The 24,220-nt window shown below is 42.8% G+C and overlaps 7 protein-coding genes across 7 annotated transcripts; 5 read left to right on the forward strand and 2 right to left on the reverse strand.

The window, feature by feature from the left end:
- Positions 1-1,197: 1,197 nt before the first annotated feature.
- Positions 1,198-2,656, reverse strand: Bcisy1. Its single transcript, XM_001556948.2, has 3 exons — positions 2,518-2,656; positions 2,095-2,468; positions 1,198-2,033 (listed from the first exon to the last, which is right to left on the reverse strand). The coding sequence occupies exons 1-3, from the start codon at positions 2,518-2,520 to the stop codon at positions 1,673-1,675; spliced, it is 738 nt and encodes a 245-aa protein (XP_001556998.1). The 5' UTR covers positions 2,521-2,656; the 3' UTR covers positions 1,198-1,672.
- Positions 2,657-2,780: 124 nt separating this feature from the next.
- On the forward strand, positions 2,781-6,232 carry BCIN_10g02510 (hypothetical protein). Its single transcript, XM_024695507.1, has 2 exons — positions 2,781-3,133; positions 3,259-6,232. The coding sequence occupies exon 2, from the start codon at positions 3,852-3,854 to the stop codon at positions 5,604-5,606; it is 1,755 nt and encodes a 584-aa protein (XP_024551301.1). The 5' UTR covers positions 2,781-3,133; positions 3,259-3,851; the 3' UTR covers positions 5,607-6,232.
- Positions 6,233-7,062: 830 nt separating this feature from the next.
- On the forward strand, positions 7,063-7,894 carry BCIN_10g02520 (hypothetical protein). Its single transcript, XM_001556945.2, has 2 exons — positions 7,063-7,352; positions 7,461-7,894. The coding sequence occupies exons 1-2, from the start codon at positions 7,211-7,213 to the stop codon at positions 7,721-7,723; spliced, it is 405 nt and encodes a 134-aa protein (XP_001556995.1). The 5' UTR covers positions 7,063-7,210; the 3' UTR covers positions 7,724-7,894.
- Positions 7,895-10,430: 2,536 nt separating this feature from the next.
- On the forward strand, positions 10,431-12,338 carry Bcser1. Its single transcript, XM_024695508.1, has 4 exons — positions 10,431-11,065; positions 11,115-11,351; positions 11,404-11,691; positions 11,763-12,338. Exons 1-4 carry the CDS (start codon positions 10,742-10,744, stop codon positions 12,120-12,122), a joined length of 1,209 nt encoding a protein of 402 aa, XP_024551302.1. The 5' UTR covers positions 10,431-10,741; the 3' UTR covers positions 12,123-12,338.
- A 2,664-nt stretch (positions 12,339-15,002) lies between these two features.
- On the forward strand, positions 15,003-18,275 carry BCIN_10g02540 (hypothetical protein). The gene has a single exon (XM_001556941.2). It carries the CDS (start codon positions 15,484-15,486, stop codon positions 17,815-17,817), a length of 2,334 nt encoding a protein of 777 aa, XP_001556991.1. The 5' UTR covers positions 15,003-15,483; the 3' UTR covers positions 17,818-18,275.
- On the reverse strand, positions 18,243-20,456 carry BCIN_10g02550 (hypothetical protein). Its single transcript, XM_001556940.2, has 2 exons — positions 19,245-20,456; positions 18,243-19,185 (listed from the first exon to the last, which is right to left on the reverse strand). Exons 1-2 carry the CDS (start codon positions 19,593-19,595, stop codon positions 18,844-18,846), a joined length of 693 nt encoding a protein of 230 aa, XP_001556990.1. The 5' UTR covers positions 19,596-20,456; the 3' UTR covers positions 18,243-18,843.
- A 460-nt stretch (positions 20,457-20,916) lies between these two features.
- On the forward strand, positions 20,917-23,108 carry Bcprd7. The gene is made up of 4 exons (XM_001556939.2): positions 20,917-22,002; positions 22,060-22,255; positions 22,328-22,647; positions 22,704-23,108. The coding sequence occupies exons 1-4, from the start codon at positions 21,879-21,881 to the stop codon at positions 22,892-22,894; spliced, it is 831 nt and encodes a 276-aa protein (XP_001556989.1). The 5' UTR covers positions 20,917-21,878; the 3' UTR covers positions 22,895-23,108.
- Positions 23,109-24,220: the final 1,112 nt, after the last annotated feature.

Here is a 24,220-nt window from a genome sequence, read left to right on the forward strand (position 1 = left end):
TCAGTTACATTCAAGCATTCATATTCGTTCAATCATCCTCAGTCATCTCCTCATTTATATGGAACATCTGCGTCCTACCGTGTCAATGAGTCGGGGTTCATTTTTATTTACGAAAAATGATCGAGAGAATGAATGAACCCGTCTTGGGAGAACTACTACTTTTGTCTTTGTGTCCCCAAATTAATAGGTCGGAGTCTCAGAACGAATTGCACGGAGTGAAACGAGGCGCTGCTTCAATTAGGATATTACCTCGAAAACCAAGCAAAGTCTAAACGCCGAGTATATCATGACTTCGAAATCGACAAGTTACTGTGCGGAAGCTGTCATCATTTGTGGCAAATTCCTTCATCATGTGACCACTGTGACCCAAAGTAGGAATTCAAACTTTGAGGCGCGAATCGTGTATTGCTATATCGCGACCGTAAAAAAGGGTGCATGAGAAGATGGATATTATGGTGGCATCAACGTTGGTATATCCACCAGCCTAGTTAATGGATCGCGCCCTCAATCTAGTTGAAGATAGATGACTGATGCGAATTTCATGTTACGGACTATAGCCAGTTTTGACCAAGCATCGGTTCTTGACAATGAATTTCTAGCAATGGCGTGTACAAGAGAATAGGAAATGACACGGGGTGTTGTAGAAGTCAACCTTGACGGGAAATTGACGAAACCAGCACGATAAAGGCTGGATTGTTGAGAACTCTCATAGTACTATTGGCTGATATCACAATGTGGGCTAGCATTCATTGGCCTGCACACGGCAATACAAAAGGGTGATTTACGAGGCAAACGACTAACTTCTCGAAGCAATCTGCCTTCCAAGGCAGATTGTCTTAATAGATGAATGGCTTGGGTCAGTGTGTACTATAATGATAGTAGAATTCCGAGAAATTCTGATGCAGAGCTGACACTGGGAATCGGCGCCTTGTGATCGTATGTATGTGATCATGCGTGGATTTGCAATCTGCCTTGCAGAACCTTTACCAGCCTTTTGGCAAGAACATCGTATATTGTTGTGAAGATGTCTCCATCCTTCCACGGTCAACATTAGCGATCAATAATAATCGAACATACAATCTACACTGCACACCGAAATCTACATTGAATCAATATTTCATCATGCCGAGAAGCTCAGAACTCATTGAGACGACTATTACAACACACGATTCCATCGACAGGAAGTTGAAACGGACCTGGGAGACCAAGAATGCGATTGTCTATGATTTATCATCACAAAGGTTGTTGAAGAAGATTATATGAAGAGTGAAAGGGCACTCGAGACATGAAGATACAGGATATATCCGCATATATTCGAGTCCTGTGTATTACTATACCTGGCGTTATAAGACCGAGATGGAGGTTTGGACATCTAAGTTGGGCACTAGACGCTTTGGCTACTAAATATTTGGCGACAATGACACTTGTTAAAACGTAAGATAGCTACAGAGCGCGACGTCTGATAGAAAAGATACACACACCAGCACGTCGCAAGGAACTCAATACTCACAAGTTCTAAAATGATCGCCATCATAACATAAATCTTGATATATATCCTAATTGGTCCCCGGATCAAGTCGTAGTCGGGACGCTCACTCGGACTGCAAAAGAATAGATTAGAATTCTCGTATTGGGTATGTAATAGTAGCTTTATAAAATCATCGTGGTCCTGTCATCCAAGTTTGTCCAGTAATCGTCTTCGTCGTCTATCGACAAGCTCTTCCTGAACTTCATCGCTCGTAGGTAGCCTCCATCCTGCGCCATCTCCTGCATCTCCGGGTAAAGGCTCCCACCCGTCGGGTGCTTTCTTATCTTTGCCCTCCAATAAGTTCTCATAAGCCTCTTTCTCCTTTTGTATTTCATAATCTAACAAAGTGCCGTCTTCTTCGTCAAGGTTGTAACCATAATATGAAGCATCGACTTGTTTTCGCAGGTCTACTCTCGATTCTAAAGGTTGATCTTCGCGGGTTTTGATTGTCGCAGCTTCAAACATTTCTTTGACTCCCGGTAACTCTTTAGCACGTCCAAAATACCTGGTACAGAAGCAACCATCAGCACGATTCGCGTATATTTTAGAACCACAAACACGCATACCTGTATCCCTTCCCACCACCTGGTATCTCCCTTCCTTCATCATCATAGACTTTCCCTCCGCCTCGCATATAATTCGGACCCCCCAAATTTTTGATCTGTACCTCCCACATATATTTTTCTCTCATAGCCTTGTTGATTTCATCGTTCAAATCTCGAATCATAAAGTCACTCAAACTTGGATCCTGGATCTTGCTGACTTTGCGTGAGATCTCTTTCAGAACTTGGCCTCTCCATTTTTCGCATGATGGTATAGATGAGACTTCCGTTATCATCTTTGGGCGCCGCGTCCTTCCCGCATCGATAATACCTAATTCTGCTTGTTGCGCTTCCCTGAAGCGGAACAGCATCGATTGCGATTTCTCAGCATTACGAGCCTGCAAATGTTAGCAGTTGTTATATCACAATGTAAAAGAACAGCTCTACCATGATTTCGAGAAGCTCCCGTGAGCTGTATGGGGTCAACGGAAGAAATGTTGTTGAAATATACTTGAATAAATATGTCGAGTATATTTACACTCACAGGATAGAATGATCAACATGAGCTTGGACCCACGAGGCTGCCGAAAATAAAGTTACAAGGTTGAGCAAGCAGCAAGGCCGTTGTTTAGCGTGTTTTCAGCTTAGCGACACGCGCTGTAAGTATTTCAACGCGCCTAGAACATCAATTTCCATCCTAACAACAATCTGCAATGACGAGAACAATCATTGAGCTTACACTACCAAACCATCTGAGAAATCAGAAGGTTCAGAATGTGTGAATGAATGAACAGAAATCTTAGCAGGCTTCCAACTCTCTCATCTCGAATACCTTTGGTTTTTTGTGTGGCGGTCGCAGGTCTTTGATTCTATAATTTGGATCGAGCCACAATGACGACAATCAGCTCCTCTTGAGATGTTCGCAATGTTCTACCACTTTGAATGTCCATTGTTCGAGTTTCTGAGAGATCGGGAATGAAAGTCTTAGGCATTGATTGTGGTAATGCATTTGCAAAAGAGTCATCGCTGAAAGCGGAAAATAGTTTTCAATCGGAGTAGCTTGGTAAGAACAGCCCCGTCTCACCCCCCTCTACTGTTCAGATGCTTCCATGATGGCGGAGCCGAGTACTGGATTGAAATCTTTAGTTCTCAACATCCACAGTTGAAAACATTGCTAACCATATCTAGTTTCACATTTCCAGTCATTCTTGTAATCATTCCTTGCAAACTTCGATAGTATCGATGTGAAAGTGTTTGGAAGTTTATTTCTTTGCCCGGTGATGACCAAACGTGTCCAAAAAGCCAAATTTGCAGGCCAACCTACTATCTTATACTTGCCTTGGGGCTAAATAAGATGGAAAGCGTTCGCGATGAGAACTTGAGAGCTTATCTGAGGGCACCTTCAATCTTTATTTCCTTTCATGGCACATTTCCAGCCCTCCTCGTCTTTATAGTTCTTTTTTTCGCAGTATATTCTTTTTCCGCATGTCTTGCTTTATTCTCACAAAATCCTTGTTACACTTTAGCGGGGCTTTTGTTATGGAATGGATTGTGGGTTTCTCCACTGGTGCTGCCACAACATATCAGCCTCGCCACAAAAAAAATGAGAACAAAGAATTATTAATTCACCTGCAAGCACTCATAAATCAACGATTTCAGTGATTCTATCTTCTCATACCTCAACACTCTTTCCCGGGAGCACATCATTTTTGCTACTTCTACTCACTCCATTTTAACTATTGATATCGATAGACATATTCCAGTTAGTGGCGTTTACTGCCATGTTTTCGAGGCTCTCTATCAATTCGCATGATGGCAGTGAACAAACTTCGCCCTTGACATCTTCGTCCTCGTCCTCTTTGCTCGAAGGAGCGCATCTCTCAATAAACACCGCAGTTGAACAAGCTGATGCCCCTGATTATGCGATTCTGTGTGTTGACGGGTTGTCTTCCGCTGGATTATTTGAGGATGCGGCAGTCATTGCCCAAGGATATTTATACGAGAAGCCAAATCATGCACTGTTTTTGAAGCACTTGGCTAAAGGTTTATTTGAAACAGAACATTACAGCGAAGCTAGCCAGATATACCAGCGTCTAGAGGCAATGTCAGGGTTGGCCAACGACACAGAAAAAAAACTCTGGACCATCGAAGCACTTCTCAACGACAATCGACCTGGAGCAGCGCTTGACGAATTTCTCAGAACTCCTTCACTAGAAGAATGTGCCAGAGGACTGTGTTTCAAAAGCCGCGCCTTGCGGAAACTAAAGCAGCCTGCAGCAGCAAGAGCTGCCGCTGACCAGATGTTGGAAGTAGCTGGCGAAAATGTCGTTGTCGACTATTGGGTTGAGTATGGGTTGGTACTGTATGATTTGCAGGATTTCATAGGATCATTGAAATATTTGCGACAGGGCGCAACAGAAGATGTGATCGAATCTGCCCTAGGGCTATCAGGCGAAGCGAAGGAAGCGGAAGAGATGTTTCATTCTCCGCAGACATTGAGTCCATGCCATCGTCGTAAAATTATTAATGGGCCAGCTACCGATTGGGAAGAATTTAGGGGAAGAGCAAATTGGATGAAGACACTCCCCGACTTGCGTGCCCTAGTGCAGGTTTCATTTCATAACTCTCTCCCGGACCCGGAAGACTTGGCCAGTTGTTTGTGCATATTAGGTACCAGGCATCGAGAAGGTGGCACTCACGAAGCAGCCTCCGCATGCTTTGAAATTGCGCTCAAAATTAATAGTACATCTGCGTTTGTGTTGTCCATGTCAGCTACAAATCTTGCAGCCAACGCCCCTCTTAATGAATCTGACGAAGCACGTTTCGCACGTCTCCACAAGGCGGATGATCTCTGGGAACAACTATTAAAAATTGGGCCCTACACTGACGGATCCTTCGAAATTCCACATGCCGAGATCTATCGCCGACGTGCAGAACTGTGGAAAGACATCAAAACATCGCTCTACGAGAAGTACTTGTTTAAATATGCGGAAATTATCAAATCCCCTGCAGAATTCATATCGGTAGCAAAAGTGTTGAGGTCTAACCAAAAAACCGACGGTATTAATACAATTGCATATAAAGAACGTGCTGAAAGAGTCGATCGGCTGTATTATGAAGCGCTGCATTCTCCAGAATATTCACCCACCCATGCCCCTCAAAAGGCAGCCCTTGTATATGGATGGCGTGTTGACAACCTCGCATATGGTGATATTGATCCAGAACGGCAAGAGCGATTTCTCCGACAGAAGATGGAGCTTGACGGTAACCCTGATCGCTTGTTGAACTTTATTGGTAAAGCAGGAGATCGCGATCGCGAAGTCTTACAATTGCTTGAGAGCGCTGAACGGAAATTTGGTGGGAAGTATGTTGCATTAGCCAAGGACCAAAGAAAATACCTCAAAAATATTGAGAAGATAAAAAAGACTACCGGGAATAAAACACCAGATGATTCTCTTAAGCAAGATCCTGTTCAGAACAGTATCAAACGAACACGAGTAGCCGCTGGCTGGCATGCTTGGAAGGCACAAAAATAATATCGGAGGATTCGTAGGCCTAATAATAAAAAGATGCTTCTGATAGTGATGAGCGAGTCAATAGATGACTCCTCAAAATACATTTCTCGACACTTCGCAAAGCTGCACGATCAAAACTTTTACTACATGCTCCACACACATATTCATTCATTTTATGTTGGAATTCATATTTATACCAAATGAAGCATTTTTCAAGACTGTAATAGCGTTATATATAAGCAATTCTTTTTGGCGATCAACACCTGCAGACATCTCAATCTTAAAACTCGAGAATCTTTCATCCAACGCTGTCCAATAGATTTTTTACTGTGAGACTATTCGAATTATTCTTGATGCAAGGTTTTGGTGGTATTGCTAATGCAAATCGTTTGTGGATGTTTTTCTTGTTTTCATCACATTGAAAGTAGCTGGTCTCTTGGAGATGGATAACATCTTATTCCTTTGCTAGTATAATTTCGACTAAAGAAATATTCACGGGCGATGAAAGAATGCTCCAGGAAAGAACTATGTTTAATATGAATCACAGTTACATTGACACTTTAATCTGATCATGAAAGTTTGCTTTCATTAGAAGATTATTATGGTTCGGTAATTGACCCCAAATGGGACAATTTGGTTTGAGCCCATCTCAAGATTGAAGCCACCCCGGCATTTGAAGCCAATTCACTAATGGGATCATATTTGCTAGTGTCCATATATTTCGTTATGACTTCTATAAGATTTCCAGTCTGCGAAGACTTCAGAAAATCCAGGAAATCCAGATTCCGCCCTTTCCCAACGCTGAGCTAACTCCTTTACAGATCCAAATCAGTATCAAGTGATACAGCTCATATGTAAAGATACAATCTAAGATTCATACTCCTAGAATGCACCCTTGATAACACACATCTTTATCATATATTTCACAGCTCAAAACTCCGATCTACTGATTTGATCAATTGAACTGGAATTCATACCATCCAGAATCGAAGTCTTCATAATTTTCCTCTTCAATATTTCCTTTTGTATATTGAGAAAGTTAATGCAATCGCTTGTCATGTAGTAATAATCAATGGAATCAGTCTTTTTGTTGTGCTTAAGATTAATCTTGAACGTAGTTATAAAATCTGTCTTGAAACCGTACTTGGCACCTCTTTTGAAACCGCTCTTAAAGCACTTTTTCAGACTACACTTGAGCGACATATTTTGTATCTCGAACTATCGATTTGTTCATGGTGGGAGCGCTGAAAGTAGATTTATCAAGTTGATCTGATTATTCAGTGTGCATTTTGTAAGATGGTGGATGAGCAAAAATGCGAGCTTATAAGTCATTGTCAACTGAGACTCGTACGGTTGCTGTAGCTAGTCGGGGGTTATTCTCAATATAGTTTATAGTGAAGCTTCTGAATTTGTATCACCAGTAATCGGATACAAGACTAGCATTGATTCAATCATCAACTCCACATTCACACACTAAGAAAGCTGCTGCATCAAGATGATATTCGACCGTATAGAATGCAAGAAAGGATATAAGCTTCCATCTTTCCCAGAAGAAAAACCTCAAGTATCAGAAAACAATATATTAAAAGAAAGATCTACTGAACAAACAAAATACGATCATCGAAATGAATCAACAAAATCAGAACAACTTGTACGGACAAAATCTACCAGGTAGAAAGCATCCCACCATCTGGGAACAGAATTATGTCATCGTCTTTAACTTGACAAGTAAGACCATATACAAGACGAACCGCTCAGATATTGATAGTGAGTATCTCTCCCTGTCCCCCATTCACAAAACCAAGATTCACATCTTACTCTTGCCTCCGCCCCATTCTGCTATCATCAACACTGTAAACTAACACTCCCTTATAGCATCAATCCACTTCCGCATTGCTCTTCCCCGTCTTCTCCCATTTGAAGAAGATACCATCAATCTGGGTAGGTTGCGCGCCTCCAGCGGCCAAGATGCAGAACTTGTCGCTAAAGTCAGTGTTAACTCTCTCGGATTAAGAGAACAAAGACTGAGAGGAGATATCATGGAATGCTGGGTTTTGGATACCGCGGAGGGAAATAGGCAGGGCACATTGGTGGGATGGAAGTTTAGGGACGCTTTTGATTACTTTGAGAAGAAGTGAGTGAGAGTGGTAGAGGTGTGGGTGTAGTGGACTTTAGATGTTCTGGTTTTTAGAGAGCGATGGCGCCGATGCTGTCGGTAGCGCTGGTGAGAATAACCACCAGTGAGTGCGGGATACATGAGACAGGCTCCATAAAGCACAATTTTATAACAAGAATGAAGACCTTGATCATTCAATTATGCTTCAAAGATTTAGTGAACTTACTAGAGACAGAGTGATGTATACAATAAAAAAGTGCTAAAACCATAAGCTTTTGAATCAAACAAGAAATATTGAAAGTGAAGTTTCCTACAGGATATATTTTTCTATCAAATTATCTCGACGGGCAGAAATGACACCATTTCTCTTGATATCAACATTAATTTTATGTGGGAAAGTTAGACTATGTTATTTTCTTCCTCTTAATGAACTATTGGTCAGAGCTTGAGAGGGGCCAGGAGGGGGGGGGCGGGGGGGGGGGGGGAGGGCGTAATGTTAATTCGATTACTGTTCGATTTTGAGGTTAACGAATTTTGGTACAAACTTTTGCCTTTCTCCCTAAAGCACCCGATGGACTGTTTTCCTTAAGAACTGAGGTACTGGAAACCTTGAAATTCGATATGTTTTTCGTTTGGTAATGCTATTGAAGGTACGACTCGCTTGATTCTGCTTGTTTTGACTTGGATAACTGCAGTTTGGTTGCCCTTCTTACATTTAAAGAACAATTACCAAGGTATCTTTGATTTCTGTTCACTCCTTTGTGATGGCTTTAATGGACCAATTACCTTCCAGCTCTACACAGATCACTTCACAAACAATTGACTAGTATTCTGATCGACCATGCACCCATAATAATTATACCTATTGATGTTTGGTTTGTCATTTTCGAGCACAAAGTTTAATTAGTGAGGTTTTTGTGCGCTCTCTAGTCAAGTTGAGCCTACCAAGCACAATGGATTGGAATTAAGCGGATTGTTTTTCGAATTTCTATTCGAGAAGGGAAGAAAGCGTGGATAGGGGGCCCTTCTCCATTTCCCATGTACCTACATATGAATTAGATATGGAATATGGAGCCGGAAGTGGGGGATTGAAAAATTATGAGATAGGACTTGAGAAAATGATATCTGGATCATGGATTGGCTAGACGTATAACAGCTGTACTAACCGAAAGGATTCCTGCATTTGCATTCGGCACAGGGAATTAACAACTCGGATATCTGAACGCAAAACCCATGCACGACTCAGGATAATAGAAATGGGTCGTGCATTGAAGAATACTTCATGTGATAGACATGCGCCGAAGTCTGTCTGGTTATCCGGTTGTTCTATTTTTGAAATTTGATCGGCTAATATGAAAGATATGGCTCAGGGGGCCGAATCTGTGTTACCTTTGATACCCGGCTGTTTAGTTTTCCGGTCATGGGAAGAGGAAACGTAATCTCTCGCATTACGTGCTTTCAGGGCAATCAAGGTTCTGGGTCAACGTTGTTATCGTCTGTTTGTTGTAACGTTTCTAGCAGCGGATCATGAGAAAATCAACATTTCAGTCGTATGAGTGAAATCATTGCTCAAAATCTCGTGCAGGTCGTGTCAGATACTTGGAACGGCACGTGATATTTATGTGATAGACAGGGCTAATCTTGCTCCTTCCTATTCTAGATTCCGGTTAATCCCAGACGGTAATCTGGTAACATGACGAATCTCCACTTGGAACATTTCTCCGCCTATGTGCTGCTCCGGTACCTTTCTCAATCTTTAAATCAACGTAGCCAAGAAATGTCACCAAGTGTCGTTGCCCTTCAAGCTTTTCTAAGACGAACAGTATTATACCAACGTTCAATCACCGGTCGCACGACATCGATATCATGTTCTGTCAAATTCCTCTCCATCTCCAGCCCTGGAATGCACATGTTCTTGTCTACACCTTGCCTCGGCCGGGGTCACGTCAATATCTTATGCTGCCAAGCTGTAACCGCCAAGGTGATCGAGAATGAGATAGTATGTAGAAATACAACCGTAGAACCATATGAAGGGAACATTATAGAAGATCTTCTTCCGGCAGGAGATAAGCCTTTTCAGCCACGGCGTCGAAGACAGCGGCATTGAATTTTCTAACAAACAATAACAAGAAGTCATAGCCAAGACGATTTCGCCACCACGAGATCCTTTCAACCTTCAAAGCCAGACAAATTTCGATAAAAGTTCATTCTCGAAAAGGGAGGTTGTTATTTGATTCTGGTAAGATGAAGCCATCTTCGAAGATATTGTACAATCATATGCCCACTTCACTTGGCGCTTCTGCGTCTCTTCATATCTGCAAGTGCCACTGCATTTGATTGTTAGGATGAGCGCTTGGCTACACGCTTGGCAATCCTACGTAGACTATAGATTGTGTACCAATCGCATGCCGCATATTTACAGATCGATAAGAAAAGCTTCACAACTTCCCAATTCGACATAAAATCCAGTGGGAGAGCATGACATACACTACCATGATGGCGTTTAGCCTGAGATTCATACCTATTTCATGTCGTTTGTGTCGGCTCGTGGTACACCTTAGTTGATGGTGTCCTCGATGGTGTTATACTAGTACTGGCTTGCTTCATTCTTCAAGCACCCCCGTACTGATATGATTGTCGAATAGCATCTCAAGAAATTCTACATTCCATTAAGATTACCAGCGGCCAAGTCAGGCCCTGGGGCAATAGTTCATGCCATATCCTTAACAGCTTCCATAAATGTGATAGACCTGTGTCTGAAGGTGGTGATAATATTCATTTGTAGAAGGTGACGATGAGGTATCGAGTTAATGTTGTGATAATGAACTACAACATACCTTGGCTTTCTAGTTCATGGCAATATTCTCTAGCTCGCGGCTCGGAATCATCACCGACAGTGAGTGTTGCAAGCCGCACACGCAGAAGAGCCTCATCGGTTTTGATTTAAATACTGCCTTTGTATCCCTCTGAAACTATATCACCAGGAACATCTTCTTCATTATCTCTTCATCAAGAATAACCTTTTGAACGCAACTCTATCATGGCTGGCTATCTCACCGTTCTTACCGCTTTTGCGGCTGCTTTTGCTCCTGTTTTTGGTGCACCAGCAGCAAGAGTGCCTCATCCCAAGATCAAGACTCCAACCACCGTCGCTAAGGACATCGTCGCCGATAGCTATATTGTCGTCTACAACACGGATATCACACCAGAGGTGACTGCTAGCCATGTTGACTTTGTTAACGCTATCGTCTCAAAACGTGACAATGCCGTATCAGTTGGTGCAAACTACAAGATTCACGACTTCGCTGGATATCAAATTTCAGCTGATGAGGCAACTATTGTTGAAATTGCTAACAAGCCAGAAGTATGAATTCTCACTAAGAAGCATTAACTATTACTGACAGTTGGACTAGGTTGCATACATTGAGAAAGATCAAAAGGTCTACGCTTCAGCATTGACAACTCAATCTGGATCTACTTGGGGTCTTGGTCGCATTTCTCACCGGGCAAAAGGTACCACTAGTTACATCTATGATACTACCGCTGGAAGTGGTGTGACCGTATACGTTGTCGATACTGGTGTCTACGCTGCTCACTCTCAATTTGGTGGCCGTGCCAGTATGGGAGCCAACTTTGTCAGCGGATCAGCTGTATGTTCAAACCTAGCGGCAATTAGGCATTAAATTTGCTAACATAGAATAGAACACTGATGAAAATGGACACGGAACTCATTGCGCTGGTACTATTGGTGGTAGCACATACGGTGTTGCTAAGGCGGCAAAGATTGTTGGTGTTAAGGTTCTCGATGCTTCTGGATCTGGAACAAACTCTGGTGTTATCTCTGGTATTCAATGGGTTGCCACCAACGGTGGTGCTAAATCTGTTCTAAGCATGTCTCTTGGTGGTAGTTATTCCGCTGCTGTAAACAGTGCCGTTACAAGCACAGTTGCTGCCGGTGTTACAGTTGTTGTAGCTGCCGGAAACGACAACGTAAGTTTGATTCCTTGTCTGCATTGCGTTTCCAGCATTAGAAAACAAAAATTCATTAACCTCCCATCCAGACAAACGCAGCCAACACCTCGCCCGCTTCCACCCCCAACGCTATCACAGTCGGTGCCATTGATTCAAACGACGCCCGAGCCAGCTTCTCTAACTACGGTGCGGTTCTTGACGTCTTCGCCCCTGGTGTCAATGTTCTAAGTTCCTGGATCGGTTCCACATCCGCTACCAACACCATCAGTGGAACTTCAATGGCTACCCCTCACGTTGCAGGTCTTGCAGCTTACTTGATTGCTCTTGAGGGCTTGTCAACCCCAGCTGCCGTTGTAGCTAGAATTAAGGCATTGGCTACTGCTAACCTCATCACCAGCCCTGGTTCTGGAAGCCCAAACCTTATTGCCTACAACGGTAACGGTTCATAAATTCATGAAGTTGAAAGAGAAGTGGAAAGTTTGATGGGAAGGGATCAGGGGTCAATGTTATGCGAACGGAGTATCTACTATTGACTTGGAAATTTTGTCTCTTTCTCATAATGGTGGCTAGGATAAACCTCTTCTTTGAAAAGAATGAGGTATTTGATCCGTGGGTGGAAAGATTGCTGAGATATGTTTAGTAACAAGTAATTTCGTCCAATTACAAATATTTCAGTGAACTGGATTTTCGCTTCATCTTAAAGTGATAAAATATTGCACTATAAATCTTTTCCCAATAAGTTTTTCTTCGGCTTTGCAGCATTATTAGAGGATGAAATGTCTAAGATACTGCCAATGAATCCCAACGCATTATCAAACTTTTTCTCAGTTGCATTTTTAGCAACATCCAAGATTCCTGACCCGAATTTTACAAGCAACCAAACACGAATGAACTCATATGAATACTTAGATTGAAGACGTGAAGAAGTGAAGCATAGACACGAGTTTCTCCAAATATTATTAATGTAAGGGTCTCAGGAGATCATAGAGATTCCAGCGGACAAGGTCGAATTTTCCCCTTAAAAACAAGTCTCTTGCAAATATCGTTTTGCTTTGAGAAGTATTCTACTATTTTGGACCATGATAAAATGCAAGCATATCATAATATTCGCCCCCGCTTCAACATTACAGGTGGCGAAATACAATGATGGTTCTGAGATCTTACATCAATTCTAAAACTTCCACGTCATTTCTTATATTAACATTCATATCACTGATTTCAAGAGGGTGTAGATATACAGAATTTGGGTTTCACTTGCTTACGATGACGCTTTCATAGATTCTGTTAATCTGTGGAGGGTTTGATGACGCACCACTTCTTTTGTAAATAAGAAGTTAACAGTTGTATCAGACAGATTCATCAAGAGCAAAAGGTCTTGAGTAGTAGTAATCAGAAACGTATGCTTTGATTTACATTGACTTAATTAATCAGATGAACTTCATACATTGTACTTTGAATTCAAAGCAACCACTTATGAATTTGGCTGGAAATCTCCTACTTCTCCATCCGAGACTCACGATGCCCCTGGGGTATTTTGCGAAAGAGAAAACTTCATGCACGAGTATGTACATTTATGACTTCTCAAACTGGTATAAACTAGGGGATATTTTCATCCCCGACGCACTACAATTGAAGCCATATCATATGATCCCACATGTGATATTGCGTGAACGGAAAAGGTAGCAAAATTGGGGTTTGTTGCACATCTAAGCGCTATGCACAATGATTCATAATTTATAATTCATTTATTAGATATGGCTTGGCTCCACATGTGAGTACCTGACTAGTAAAAGTGTAAATTATACCTTGAATGAAAAGAACTCCTCGAGGCATAAGAGAGTTTGACAAAACTAGCGTGTAGATCATTGCGTGTAAAGGAATTATTTCCGGCAAGAAGAAGATTATTATGGCATTTCGAGCCGAGATGATGGGTTAGGGTTGTTTTCTCATACCGTGTCACGATATGCCATCAAGCGAGAAAGGAAGAGAAAACTTAAGGAAATGCATGCTTGCTTGCGCCCTTGAGTTTTAGGAACAAGAGACCTAAAATAATGCGCTGGAAGCCGAGTATGGATGGGGTCAATTACAATAATATATACCTTTTAAGCTGCCTGTTTGCGTTTCAGAACCTCGAGCTGAAATTTTGGTTGGAGAATCGATTTACAGCACGTGTGGTATGACTTGAGACTTCTAAAATGACGTATATATTTTGGGTGTTTGCAGTAAAATGGAAGTGTCGCGAAAGTAAAATTGAAGTGGGAAAAGAATAGTTGGGGAGGTTGAGGAAGAATTTAGGTAGGTGATGGAGAAAGAATCAGCGTGCGGAGAGTAAGGTGTGTGGATAGGAGATCTTCTAGAGAGATTCAAGGAATCCTCGAAAGAACATGCTATGCGGTATTATCTTCGTACTAGAATTGTGCAAGTTGGATGGTGAACACACCTCACTAGAACAAAGATCGCGCGCAGTGCGATATGACTTCATGAATTCCAAGACAATGGAATCAAGGAATCGCATTTTGTTTCAAGGAAACAGTCGACTATGAGCGATGGAAAGCGATGGAAATATTAAACGATGACGCATCGCGGCCTACACTATTCGGGTTTTCTAGTCTGTATCCTAAGTGTTTTCGTGAGTGAGGTGAATTCTGGTTCACAAGTAAATGATCGACAGGCACGGCGTGAGCCAAGGTCTCGAGGATGAACAAATGATAAAGGTATTCTTTGTGGGGGTATGGAAGGGTCGTAAAGGTACCAATGCTGCGAATCTAAATTATAGATCGATCCACTAAGTCGCACCTTCCATGTTTATCCCTAACAATGAGAATTGGGGAAAGAAGTAAAATGGGGATATCTTTTCACATAGGACGATGCGTCGAGTTCAATTAAATTGATACTTGAATATGGTAATTCCAACAGTTGAGTATGGCTATGAAATAACTAAACTGCATCTATCTTTTGAGGTTGTGTCGCTGTCTTCCGCCGTTAATAGGCGCCAAGACACTACTCGGTAGCTTAAGCGATAGTTGAATTTAGGGGGAAGCTTAATATCCTGTGGAGCAACAATGATCAAAACAGGCCAATAGGAACGAACTCTGTGCGAAACGACAACTCCACTTCCGCATCTGAGGAGATTTAACGTTCAAATTCGGCATTTCTGAGTTGCTTAGTCCATATGCGTCGCTGCACGAAGGATTGACAGTACTGTCGATCAGTACGGTTGAGGGAGTGAAGGACCGCTGAAATTTCGAAACTACAGGTGGCTGCTAAGATTCCTATGTTTCCATTCTCCCAACTTCTCGAATTCTCTTCCTCTCTCCCCCCACCAAACTGTACTTTTCACCACCTCATCGTCGACAAACGCATGCAATTACAACACAAAGGAAACACAGAATCTAAGCACTTACCCATCATGCCCCATATCCTCATCCAACTCAGATTATCGAATTTGATTCTCGGCTTCTAATTGGAGCTCAGTTTCTAGACTGAGCTACAAAGCTATCTGCTATATTGAAGACTTTGAAGGTCTCAAATCTATAGCTATCTTATTCTCAATTCCAACATATTTTACTTCTCTTGAAAACGTCACATACTACCTATCTACCATTTTGGGCTGCATTAACAAGCAACTCTAATCGTCAAAGCAACTTTATACAACAACAAATATACAATCGCCAACAAGCTTCCGATCGAGGCGAAGGACAATCTATGTCTGAATCTCTTCGAAACATCTGCTCAAACATCACATCATATCTATCTAAAATATCAAAACAACTTGCACCTCTCAAAACTCATTTTATATCAATCATTAAAATGGCTTGCAGAGAAAAAACACAAGAGGAAGTCGACAAGACTTCCCAAACCGCCAGTGAACTTACTTCGATGACGATTACTATGCCACCGCCTCCCGAGAGCTTTCCTCAATTTTCGCAAAACGCAGCTAACGGAATGCAAGCTGAGGAAAATTTCGTCTCTGGCCATCTCGCAAGCACCCCCACTCAAGAGTTTGCGAATTTCAATAGACAAGTTACCGCCGATGGTAACGAGGTCGATGAATCGCCAAAGCAGTTTAGCGCAGTAGGAAATGACATTCAGAGACAATTGGAAACCGAGTCGTCCACTGATGCTTACGGTAACATACTCAGGGCCAGATCATTTAAAAACAGGAAGGGGGACGGCAGACCTTCGTTTCAGAGGTATCAGCATTGCTCTACAAAGGACGTCGACAACGATAATCTCGAGACCGACGATGAAGATGAAGACAAAGATGAAGATGAAGACGGAGGTGAAAATGGAGACGGAGATGAAAACAAAGATAAAGACAAACGAAGTAGATCTTTGTGTAAGCGAATTCTGCGATTCGTCTTGATGATAAAAAAGAATAAGTTGTGTAAATCGAAGGTGTTTGGAAATCAGGAGTCAAGCGCCTCGGGCAATATTCTCGGGGCTAAGTCCAACTCCAGGGTAACAGCAGCCACCTCCCATCTGAACGATGCGAATAGCAACGGCGTGGCTACTAGAAACTCAGCGCAACTTGGTGAAGGCCCGGAAGAGATGGGTAGAGGCACTATTATTCCTGATGCAAATTTCAACACTGAAGTCGTGTACTCGAAGGAGAGGCCCGAAGGAGTCATCAAATCTGAACCTACGTTTGGAGGTATTGCTATCATACACAAGATGTGCAGAATGCCTCCTGAAGAGCCCAAAATGTCAAAATTGACGTTGAGGCGTCAACGGGTCTCTTCATTGGCAAAGAAGATCAATCCTCGAAAAAGGCAGAGACAATCTGGGAGAGACAATGAAGCAAGAATGTCCCTAAGACACGCCGAAGCAGATTTGGGTGCATTGACCAGAGATGAAGTCAGAGAGAATGCTGAAAGAGAGGTTGTAGATGATCACACAGATAACACCGAAGATATCGAAAACCAGACGAATCAAACCACACGATCTGAAGAGAACCATGATGGCATGATGCAAACAAGCAGCAAATCAGGCACAAAAGATGTTGCGCATTACATCAAGCAAACCGCAAGCTCAAAACAAAATTCTGGAGAGATGATTCTGGCCGCTGATGCGCACGGCACCAAAGAACTCGAAGCTCAAGTCAGCCAAATGACAAATCCAGTTGCCAGTGTACGAACTTGCTTCATCTCTAAATCCAACTCTGTCAAATCTGTTGCGCCAATTATAGAAGACGCGTCAAATAATACGGGAGGCGAGAGCGCAGCCCCAGAGAGCGTGCAAGGATTTCAAAATACAAGAGACCTCACTGTTTCAGACCCTGAAGCCGCGACCCTAAGAAGAACACGCAGATCATATTGTTTACACGATGAATTTGTTCATCCCACGGTCGTAATTGTCAATTTAAGCAAAAGGCCTCATCCAACAACAGATTTGGGAGTCCCAGAACCGTCTGCGGTTAGTAGGTCTTTAAAAACTGTCACCGGATATAATCTCATTGGCTACAACGCCGAATTGCTTCAATCGCACGAAAATCTTGCCCTCATTCCAAAAGTAAATCGTCGCTCTGCTCAAGATGACGATGATGATAATTTTGGAGCCCCTCTTTGTCGCACTCCTAGTCATAAACCCTCAGCCGAAGAAACTCGCCAAACAGAGAGTGAAATGAGCATCGATCCATACCCCAATGCAATCCCCATGTCGAGAGATGCTCCCATAAACAGGGAAAATGATGCAAGCGTTGACCAACAAAACAACAACGAGACCTCCTTGACAGTAGCTCTAACCCCGGAAGCAATTCTTGAGGCTCGCAATCTAGAGTATTATATTTCATTAATTCCCACCCTTGATGGAAAGTCCAATCCAGAAGTACAACGTATTCTTCAGGCTCTGAAGGGATATCCTATCAAAATGGGCAGCATCTCAGAAAGTGACCTTGAAAACGATTCGGAAGCCAGTCAAAGATCTAACCCCGAGCCCGCAAGCCTGGAAAGTACCCTCAACATCTCAGAAAGCAGCACGGGCGTCCAGCAACATCTGGTCTCCAAACCGAGAGTCAACAGGAAGATACGTCGAATCAGACCGAGAATCGCCAGGAAGGGACGCCCATCAATGAGATTTGAATCGTACGATAAAGAGTTCCTGACATCGGGAGAAAACAGCTTGACAAGCCCAACGCAACAATGATTAGCCGAAAGCTCCCATTGCACAGAATTTGGGGCATGACTGGAATCTAAAAATTAAGTAAGAGGGTGAGATCTGATACTCATACGAAGTGGACAAATTGAAATAGTCGAAACACACAAGGTATTGGCGGGCTTTGAGATACACGTCTATCGTTCATTCATTCAATTGTATCTGCGAAGAAAAGTTTGCTTACAGGCCTATCATTTGTTTTATTATATCTGCAAGGAATTTTGAGTTATATGCTTGTCACTCGTCGATCATATCAGCGATAACCTTTACTTCCTAAGACTATCATTTATTTTTTCAAAACATAAGAGACTCCAAGATATGGCTCATCACTCGTTTGGTCATATCTATGAGTGGGAAAAATAGAGGTACGGGTAGGAAAATTACATCATCGATAGCTGGGTAGGCAGGGAACCATGTGTACATCTCAGTTGTAATTTACTAGAATGGCAATATTCTGTATCCTCTACTCCTGGCTATTCATGGAAATTTACTTTATTGCCAATGAATGGTCTGGTATCTGTGAATCAACACATGAGTCCGCCGCTTCGAGGTTTACTCTACTTAGAGCGCGAGCAAAGACGAGAGAGTTTTATGCAACGCATTAAACATAATTACTCGAGGTGGTCTGAAATTTCGTCCCCTCAATTTTAGGTGCTTCTTACGTTCACTAGTACTCGCTGCATTGATGATCGAAAAGACAACGCATTCCCCAGTAAGGGAAGAAAAACATTAAGCAAACAGAAAGCAAACAATAAATTACCAAGTCCCTCTTTCCCTCGTAAGTTGACTAGCAATCCTAAATTTCTTCCCTAGATACTCATACTGATATCCTTTTGATACATTGAATCGTTTAAACATAAAACCGCCCATAAAGCCATACTTAATAAAAGGGATCCGTTTGTTCGGTCCGCCCCACGCTAATATATGATCCAATCACTCAACTCACTACCTCACTACCTCTCTACCGTACTTATCAAAGTGTCATCGTCCATCCACATCTTTCTTCGTGCCAGCCACTCACGACATCTCTCCTGCACTACCCTTTCTCTCCCACTGCCCTTGCGGCTGAACATTTCTCCGTGCCTTCATCACCGAAGCCAGTACCGAAGCTACCGCCAATACATCAAACGGAATCACACATACACTCATGATTCCCGCAGCTCTGCTTTCCGAACACAAGGTTCCCCAATGTGGTGAGGTTGATGTACTGATATTTGACCATTGGCAACTCCACGTTTGAACAGTCCATTTTGTCGAGGAAGTTAAAGCGTTGAAAGGAATTGCCGAGGCGACGACTGCAGCAAGAAGGGCGATAGCTAAGGGGATGAGAGTAGGAAGAGCTAGAGGATTTCGCTTCAACTATTCGTTAAACAATTAGCTCTAGATACACAACTCGGGAACACACGGCAAAAACATACGGCAGGAACAAATTGCCCCACAAGGGCCACAGAATTCATAACAAAAACTAGAACTCCACAAACAACCCCGGAAATGGTGGGCTTCAAATCAAAACTTTGAGGCCAGACTGGTAACCGAAAGTCGGCGCCCAGATGGGTGGAATGAAAGACTTGGAGTGCGTTTGCTGATGTAGCCATGATAGCAAGACCAAGAATTGCGCTAATGGCTATGAAAACTGTGTTGGCATGTTGAGCCATCGTTGCACGAGGGCGAGAAGAGGAGGTTTCGGGTGTGAATTCTTGGAAGGAGGAGGTGACGATAGTGAGGGGTTGCTTTGGTTCTGGAGATGGAGATGGAGACGGACCTGCCATTTTTGCTGCTGAAGGTATTGAACGGCGGAGAAGATGGACAGAAGATATTGATATGATTGAATCGCGATAAAGAACGAATGTAAGATGGGAAATGCAGTAAGAATACCCCACAATAAGCACAAGAAGCTGAAGAAGAAGAACGCGAATAACTCAGAAATGACGACCCTACGGAATGAAAAGAATGGGGGACTTCAATAGGTACATATACTTCCTTTCTATCCGATAATTATATCACTTACCATTCAATAGTTGAACATGTCTTCAGCCAACAGAATTGATGAGGAAAACGCTGAAGATACAAACGCAGTAGTTCAAAAATGACAGGGCGATGTAGCATGCCGCTTGTGCACTTCAGCATGTTTGTATTCATATCTTCCAATCAAATAGTGAAAGACGCAAAAGTCTGTCCCAATCATATTTCCAAAATCTAGACGTTCTGTAAGATTTGTGAATGGTTGGATCACAATGCTTTTCGGTACATGATTTTAAAGGTTATTTTGAGCTGCGCACAGGCACGGGCGCTTGCATGTAGGGGTAGGCGGCTATGGGGGTTAGAGCAGGCCAATGTGAGGGTTGCAGTGAGCTTTTGGCGGGTCAATCGAGATGAATTGAGGAATTGAGGGTGCAAATCTATTATCTTGCTGTTTCGTGTGGGTGAGATGGTTGTGGTTGGTGGTTGGTGGTTGAGTGTCAATATTGAGAAAGATCGCTATTCGTGGCAGGATAAGGATGGCGGCATGTGCATTTTTCTGGTCGTAATTCTTCCCTTTGAACTAGCAAGCAGCATGAAGCCGAGTTTGGAGAAGTTCCCAAATGTCTTGTGATAACCTGAGAATATCAAGTCATGATCATAGGGAAGCCAAATATTGACACTCAAGCAAGGCGGAAGTTCCTTCTGCATCACGTGCAGTAAGTATTCACAAAACGCATTCCTATGACACTCAAGCATCACGATTACCTATCAATTAGTAGCATACATTCAGTCGCTGAATGTATGTGGAATTTGGCATTTGGAATTTGGCATTCGTCTGTTGTCGAGATCTGAAAAGCGCGTTTGGAAAGTTGACACGTGACACACCCATCTGATATGAATGTTCTCGTGGAGTAAACAGAAGACATGGAAATGAAAATTTGAAAGTCCAACTTTTGTGTCTGAATCGTTGATGAGGATTTGTATGTTTTCAGCTTGTGTACCCGGAGGTTATTATGGTCTAGTCTAGGGCTGCAACCAGAGGAAAAAGAACGATGAGAGACTTGGCTTGTCAACAACACGGAAGATTAATGACGAAGATCTCGTCTTCTCCCGCAGCTACAACTTCTTGTCATCAAAACCAAACATCTTCACTGGCATCATTTCCAGGATCCATCATTTTCACTCCTGTCCGAGCCATATTCCATGCTCTTGCAAACCAATCAAAAGTCCATTATTTGCAAATTTTCGAGCCTTACAGATGTGCCTGATGCGAAGCCGGGAGTCCGAGTACGAAGCTATGTCATGTAACGTGTAGCAGATCTGCAATAAGAACATTCCACAGACTATACTATGGATCTCAAGCTTGTTTAAAAACTTTAATCAAGAAGGTATCACTTTAGACTTCACTTGGCCCTTCCAGCCATCATCATTGTTATGCGAATACATCGTTCGTAATTGGCTGCGCGCGTGCGAGTGCGAGAAAAGACCCACGAGGATGGATATTACGGGGGAAACAACGAATTTATATTCTCCGAGAATGAGGATCAGCATACACACTAACTCCCATTGAACGTTCGAGTTTCATCTTGGGCGTGGAACTGCCACCTTAATATCTTTGACTGCAGCTAAAAATGGCATGTCAAAACCAATGCGAGGTCCGAGAAACACTTCATTATCGGCTCTACTTGCGGATAGCTACCGTTGACGGCGTTCCGATATGCATGAAGTCCGGCATTGATTCTCTAAATTGTCTAAGAAGGGGGCCCAGCAACTTTCTTCATCTGGTAGTGGGGATCCGGGGTCTTTCGATCCACGATGATGGCAGTGATCACCATAGGCAGTGCAAAACTCACTATTTTGCTTGCCTTGTGCGAATCGTTTCGTCGGACCGTCTTATGATAGGTTCATCTAATATGAAAGGATGGAATTGAAGTGTTTTGATACAAGGAGTCTTGGGTGAGAAGGGGGGTGTTCTAGAAGCTGTTGATATGATAAATACCTCGATCTGCTGTTCAGGAACAATATCTACAACTCACTCACATTCAATCACTTCAATTTCAAATACACATTTATTATACCTACAAGCAAATATGAGACTTAACGTTCTTCCTGCCACTCTAGCTTTTGGCTTGGTCACTGCTAGAGCTCACTACCACCAACACGATGCCGCCAACGAGACTGAAGGTGTTTGGATAGCACCTACCGATACTGACTGTATGTCTTGCTCATTAAACTTCTTCTTCTTCTTTGCAGGATACTGATATATGATAGTTCGCGGTCCATGTCCCATGATGAATACCTTAGCAAATCATGGGTTCCTTCCCCGCGATGGCAGAAATCTCACGGAATACAACGTTGTCAAGGGTCTCAACGATGGTCTCAACTTCAACAAATCTCTTGCAACAATCATGTTTCAACAAGCTATACCAGTTAGTCCAGCTTACCCAAATACGACCTCCTTCACTCTGTAAGTACCCTTAATTCTAGTTCCTTTCACCACCCCTCTGAGATCTCAACCCCAATAACTAACACCCACCAGCGACGATCTCAACCGCCACAACGTCCTCGAGCACGACGGAAGTATAAGTCGCTCCGACGCCTACTTCGGCAACAACCACGTCTTCAACCAAACCGTCTTCGACACCACAAAAGTGTACTGGCCCTCTGAGGTCCTCACCGGTCAGCATCTCGTCGACGGCAAACTCTTCCGACAAATCGTTTCTCGCTCCACAAACCCCAACTATACATTCACAACCACGACGGAAGCATTCAGTCTTGGAGAGATGGCCGCGCCAATCGTGGCCTTTGGTGATAAATTTGCGGTCACGGCAAATAGAACTTTGGTTGAGAGTTGGATTGGTAAGTTTCGTCACTTTATCGTTAATTTCCAGGAAAGGGACTAATTTGATATGTAGAAAATGAACGATTGCCCACTGCATTGGGATGGAGTAAGCCAACCGAGGAGATTTCTTTGGAGGATATCTCCTATGTGACGCAGTATCTTGGCAACCTCACTACGGTCTTGAGCGATGCTGTTCTTACACCGAGAGATCAAAGTACTAGTGCTCATGCTAAACGTATGGGTCATTGGGGTATTTCCATGTAAAGAAACTTGATAGGAGATGCAGGGGGGGCATAGCCCGGGTGATCCGGGATGAAACATTGGGTTAAATTGAATGAACTTGCTTGGTGCGTAGGGGAACATTGACTTCATTTTTGTATATAGATCTTAAAATTTTGAATGGAATAGCTCCTAAGCTCGAACTTTCGAGCGTGGATAACTTCGCTTTCTCATGGCCCAATTGAATTAAGCATTTTCAGAAAACTATTTTAACAGTGAGAAATTGAACCGTTAGTAAGGAAGAGATAACTGTGAGATTGTATCAACAATCAAATTTGCAAAATTGGAAATAATGAGTCAAGTGTTTGTATTTAGCTATTGGAATTGTATTTAATGGCCCATTTTTTGGAAAGAGATTCCCTACAAGCTTCTTATCCACGCTAGACGACCACGTAAACTAGCCCAGTATGCTGGAAAGAATCCCTCATCCTTTCACCGTAACACCCAATTAATTGGCGATCCATAATTCAAGACGAGCATTTTCGAAACTCTGCCCATCCGAAATGGTGAGGATGCCGGAGAAGAAAAGACCCAGTTGGTACCCATCAAACCCAAAAGATTAAAGTCAAGCCAAACACACTTGGCACATCCACACATTTGAATATCGAAGAAACAACAACGATTCCATCCGCAACAAATTATCAGAAGCTAACTACCGAAGTAGATAGTGGCCCAGAAAACCCGAGTCAATACATCTTGTGTCCTATAAGGAAAAAACTCCATTTCGCTACATGGCGATTACCAAACCTGAAGGATAATCGTTTGCGCGACAATGAAGAAACCTCCAGTAAACCTAACCATGTGCTCATCACCACGGTTAGAGACACGAGGAATTGCGTGCAATTTTCAGGGCTTTGATGAACGCACTAGTGAGAAGAAAGAAGAAGTCGAGGATGGATTGTTGTTGCAAGCTGGCATTATCCCGCGAGAGGTGATGGTGCACTCGTGTCGCAAAAGTTGACTGGGCGACGCAGACTGTTGTCTCGCCACGAAACCGAAAACCTGTGGCAGTTTGTATCATTACCAGACAAAGACTTTGGAAGAATTTGACGATAAAAGTAAGTAGTAATCCAGACCACAAAGAGGAATCCGGATCAATTCGTCTCGCCTCTCAAAGATCGTCTCCGCCGTTTCAATCGAAAATCACAAGTATGAAGTGGTAGAATCGATTGGAACTATCCCAATGAGGTTGATTGAATTAGACTAGAGCGAGGAACGGGAGTTTACCAGAGCAGAACCGTTCCTAATCAAAGGTTCCTAAAAGCTGGCACTGACATAAATCAAATGGCAATAAGTCGTAATTTTCTCCTT

This window comes from Botrytis cinerea, chromosome 10 (genome assembly GCF_000143535.2).
Source record: "Botrytis cinerea B05.10 chromosome 10, complete sequence".
In the NCBI taxonomy this organism is placed as follows: domain Eukaryota; kingdom Fungi; phylum Ascomycota; class Leotiomycetes; order Helotiales; family Sclerotiniaceae; genus Botrytis; species Botrytis cinerea.

Coding starts and splice junctions, on each gene's coding strand:
- BCIN_10g02510 (XM_024695507.1), top strand. CDS start 3,852: ATGTTTTCGAGGCTCTCTATCAATTCGCATGATGGCAGTGAACAAACT.
- BCIN_10g02540 (XM_001556941.2), top strand. CDS start 15,484: ATGGCTTGCAGAGAAAAAACACAAGAGGAAGTCGACAAGACTTCCCAA.
- Bcisy1 (XM_001556948.2), bottom strand. Junction 2,034..2,094: donor GGTGGTGGGAAGGGATACAG/GTATGCGTGTTT, acceptor CTTCTGTACCAG/GTATTTTGGACGTGCTAAAG.
- BCIN_10g02550 (XM_001556940.2), bottom strand. CDS start 19,595: ATGGCAGGTCCGTCTCCATCTCCATCTCCAGAACCAAAGCAACCCCTC. Junction 19,186..19,244: donor TGGGGCAATTTGTTCCTGCC/GTATGTTTTTGC, acceptor TTTAACGAATAG/TTGAAGCGAAATCCTCTAGC.
- Bcprd7 (XM_001556939.2), top strand. CDS start 21,879: ATGAGACTTAACGTTCTTCCTGCCACTCTAGCTTTTGGCTTGGTCACT. Junction 22,003..22,059: donor AGCACCTACCGATACTGACT/GTATGTCTTGCT, acceptor GATATATGATAG/TTCGCGGTCCATGTCCCATG. Junction 22,256..22,327: donor AATACGACCTCCTTCACTCT/GTAAGTACCCTT, acceptor AACACCCACCAG/CGACGATCTCAACCGCCACA.
- Bcser1 (XM_024695508.1), top strand. CDS start 10,742: ATGGCTGGCTATCTCACCGTTCTTACCGCTTTTGCGGCTGCTTTTGCT. Junction 11,066..11,114: donor AAATTGCTAACAAGCCAGAA/GTATGAATTCTC, acceptor CAGTTGGACTAG/GTTGCATACATTGAGAAAGA. Junction 11,352..11,403: donor ACTTTGTCAGCGGATCAGCT/GTATGTTCAAAC, acceptor AACATAGAATAG/AACACTGATGAAAATGGACA.
- BCIN_10g02520 (XM_001556945.2), top strand. CDS start 7,211: ATGAATCAACAAAATCAGAACAACTTGTACGGACAAAATCTACCAGGT. Junction 7,353..7,460: donor GAACCGCTCAGATATTGATA/GTGAGTATCTCT, acceptor ACTCCCTTATAG/CATCAATCCACTTCCGCATT.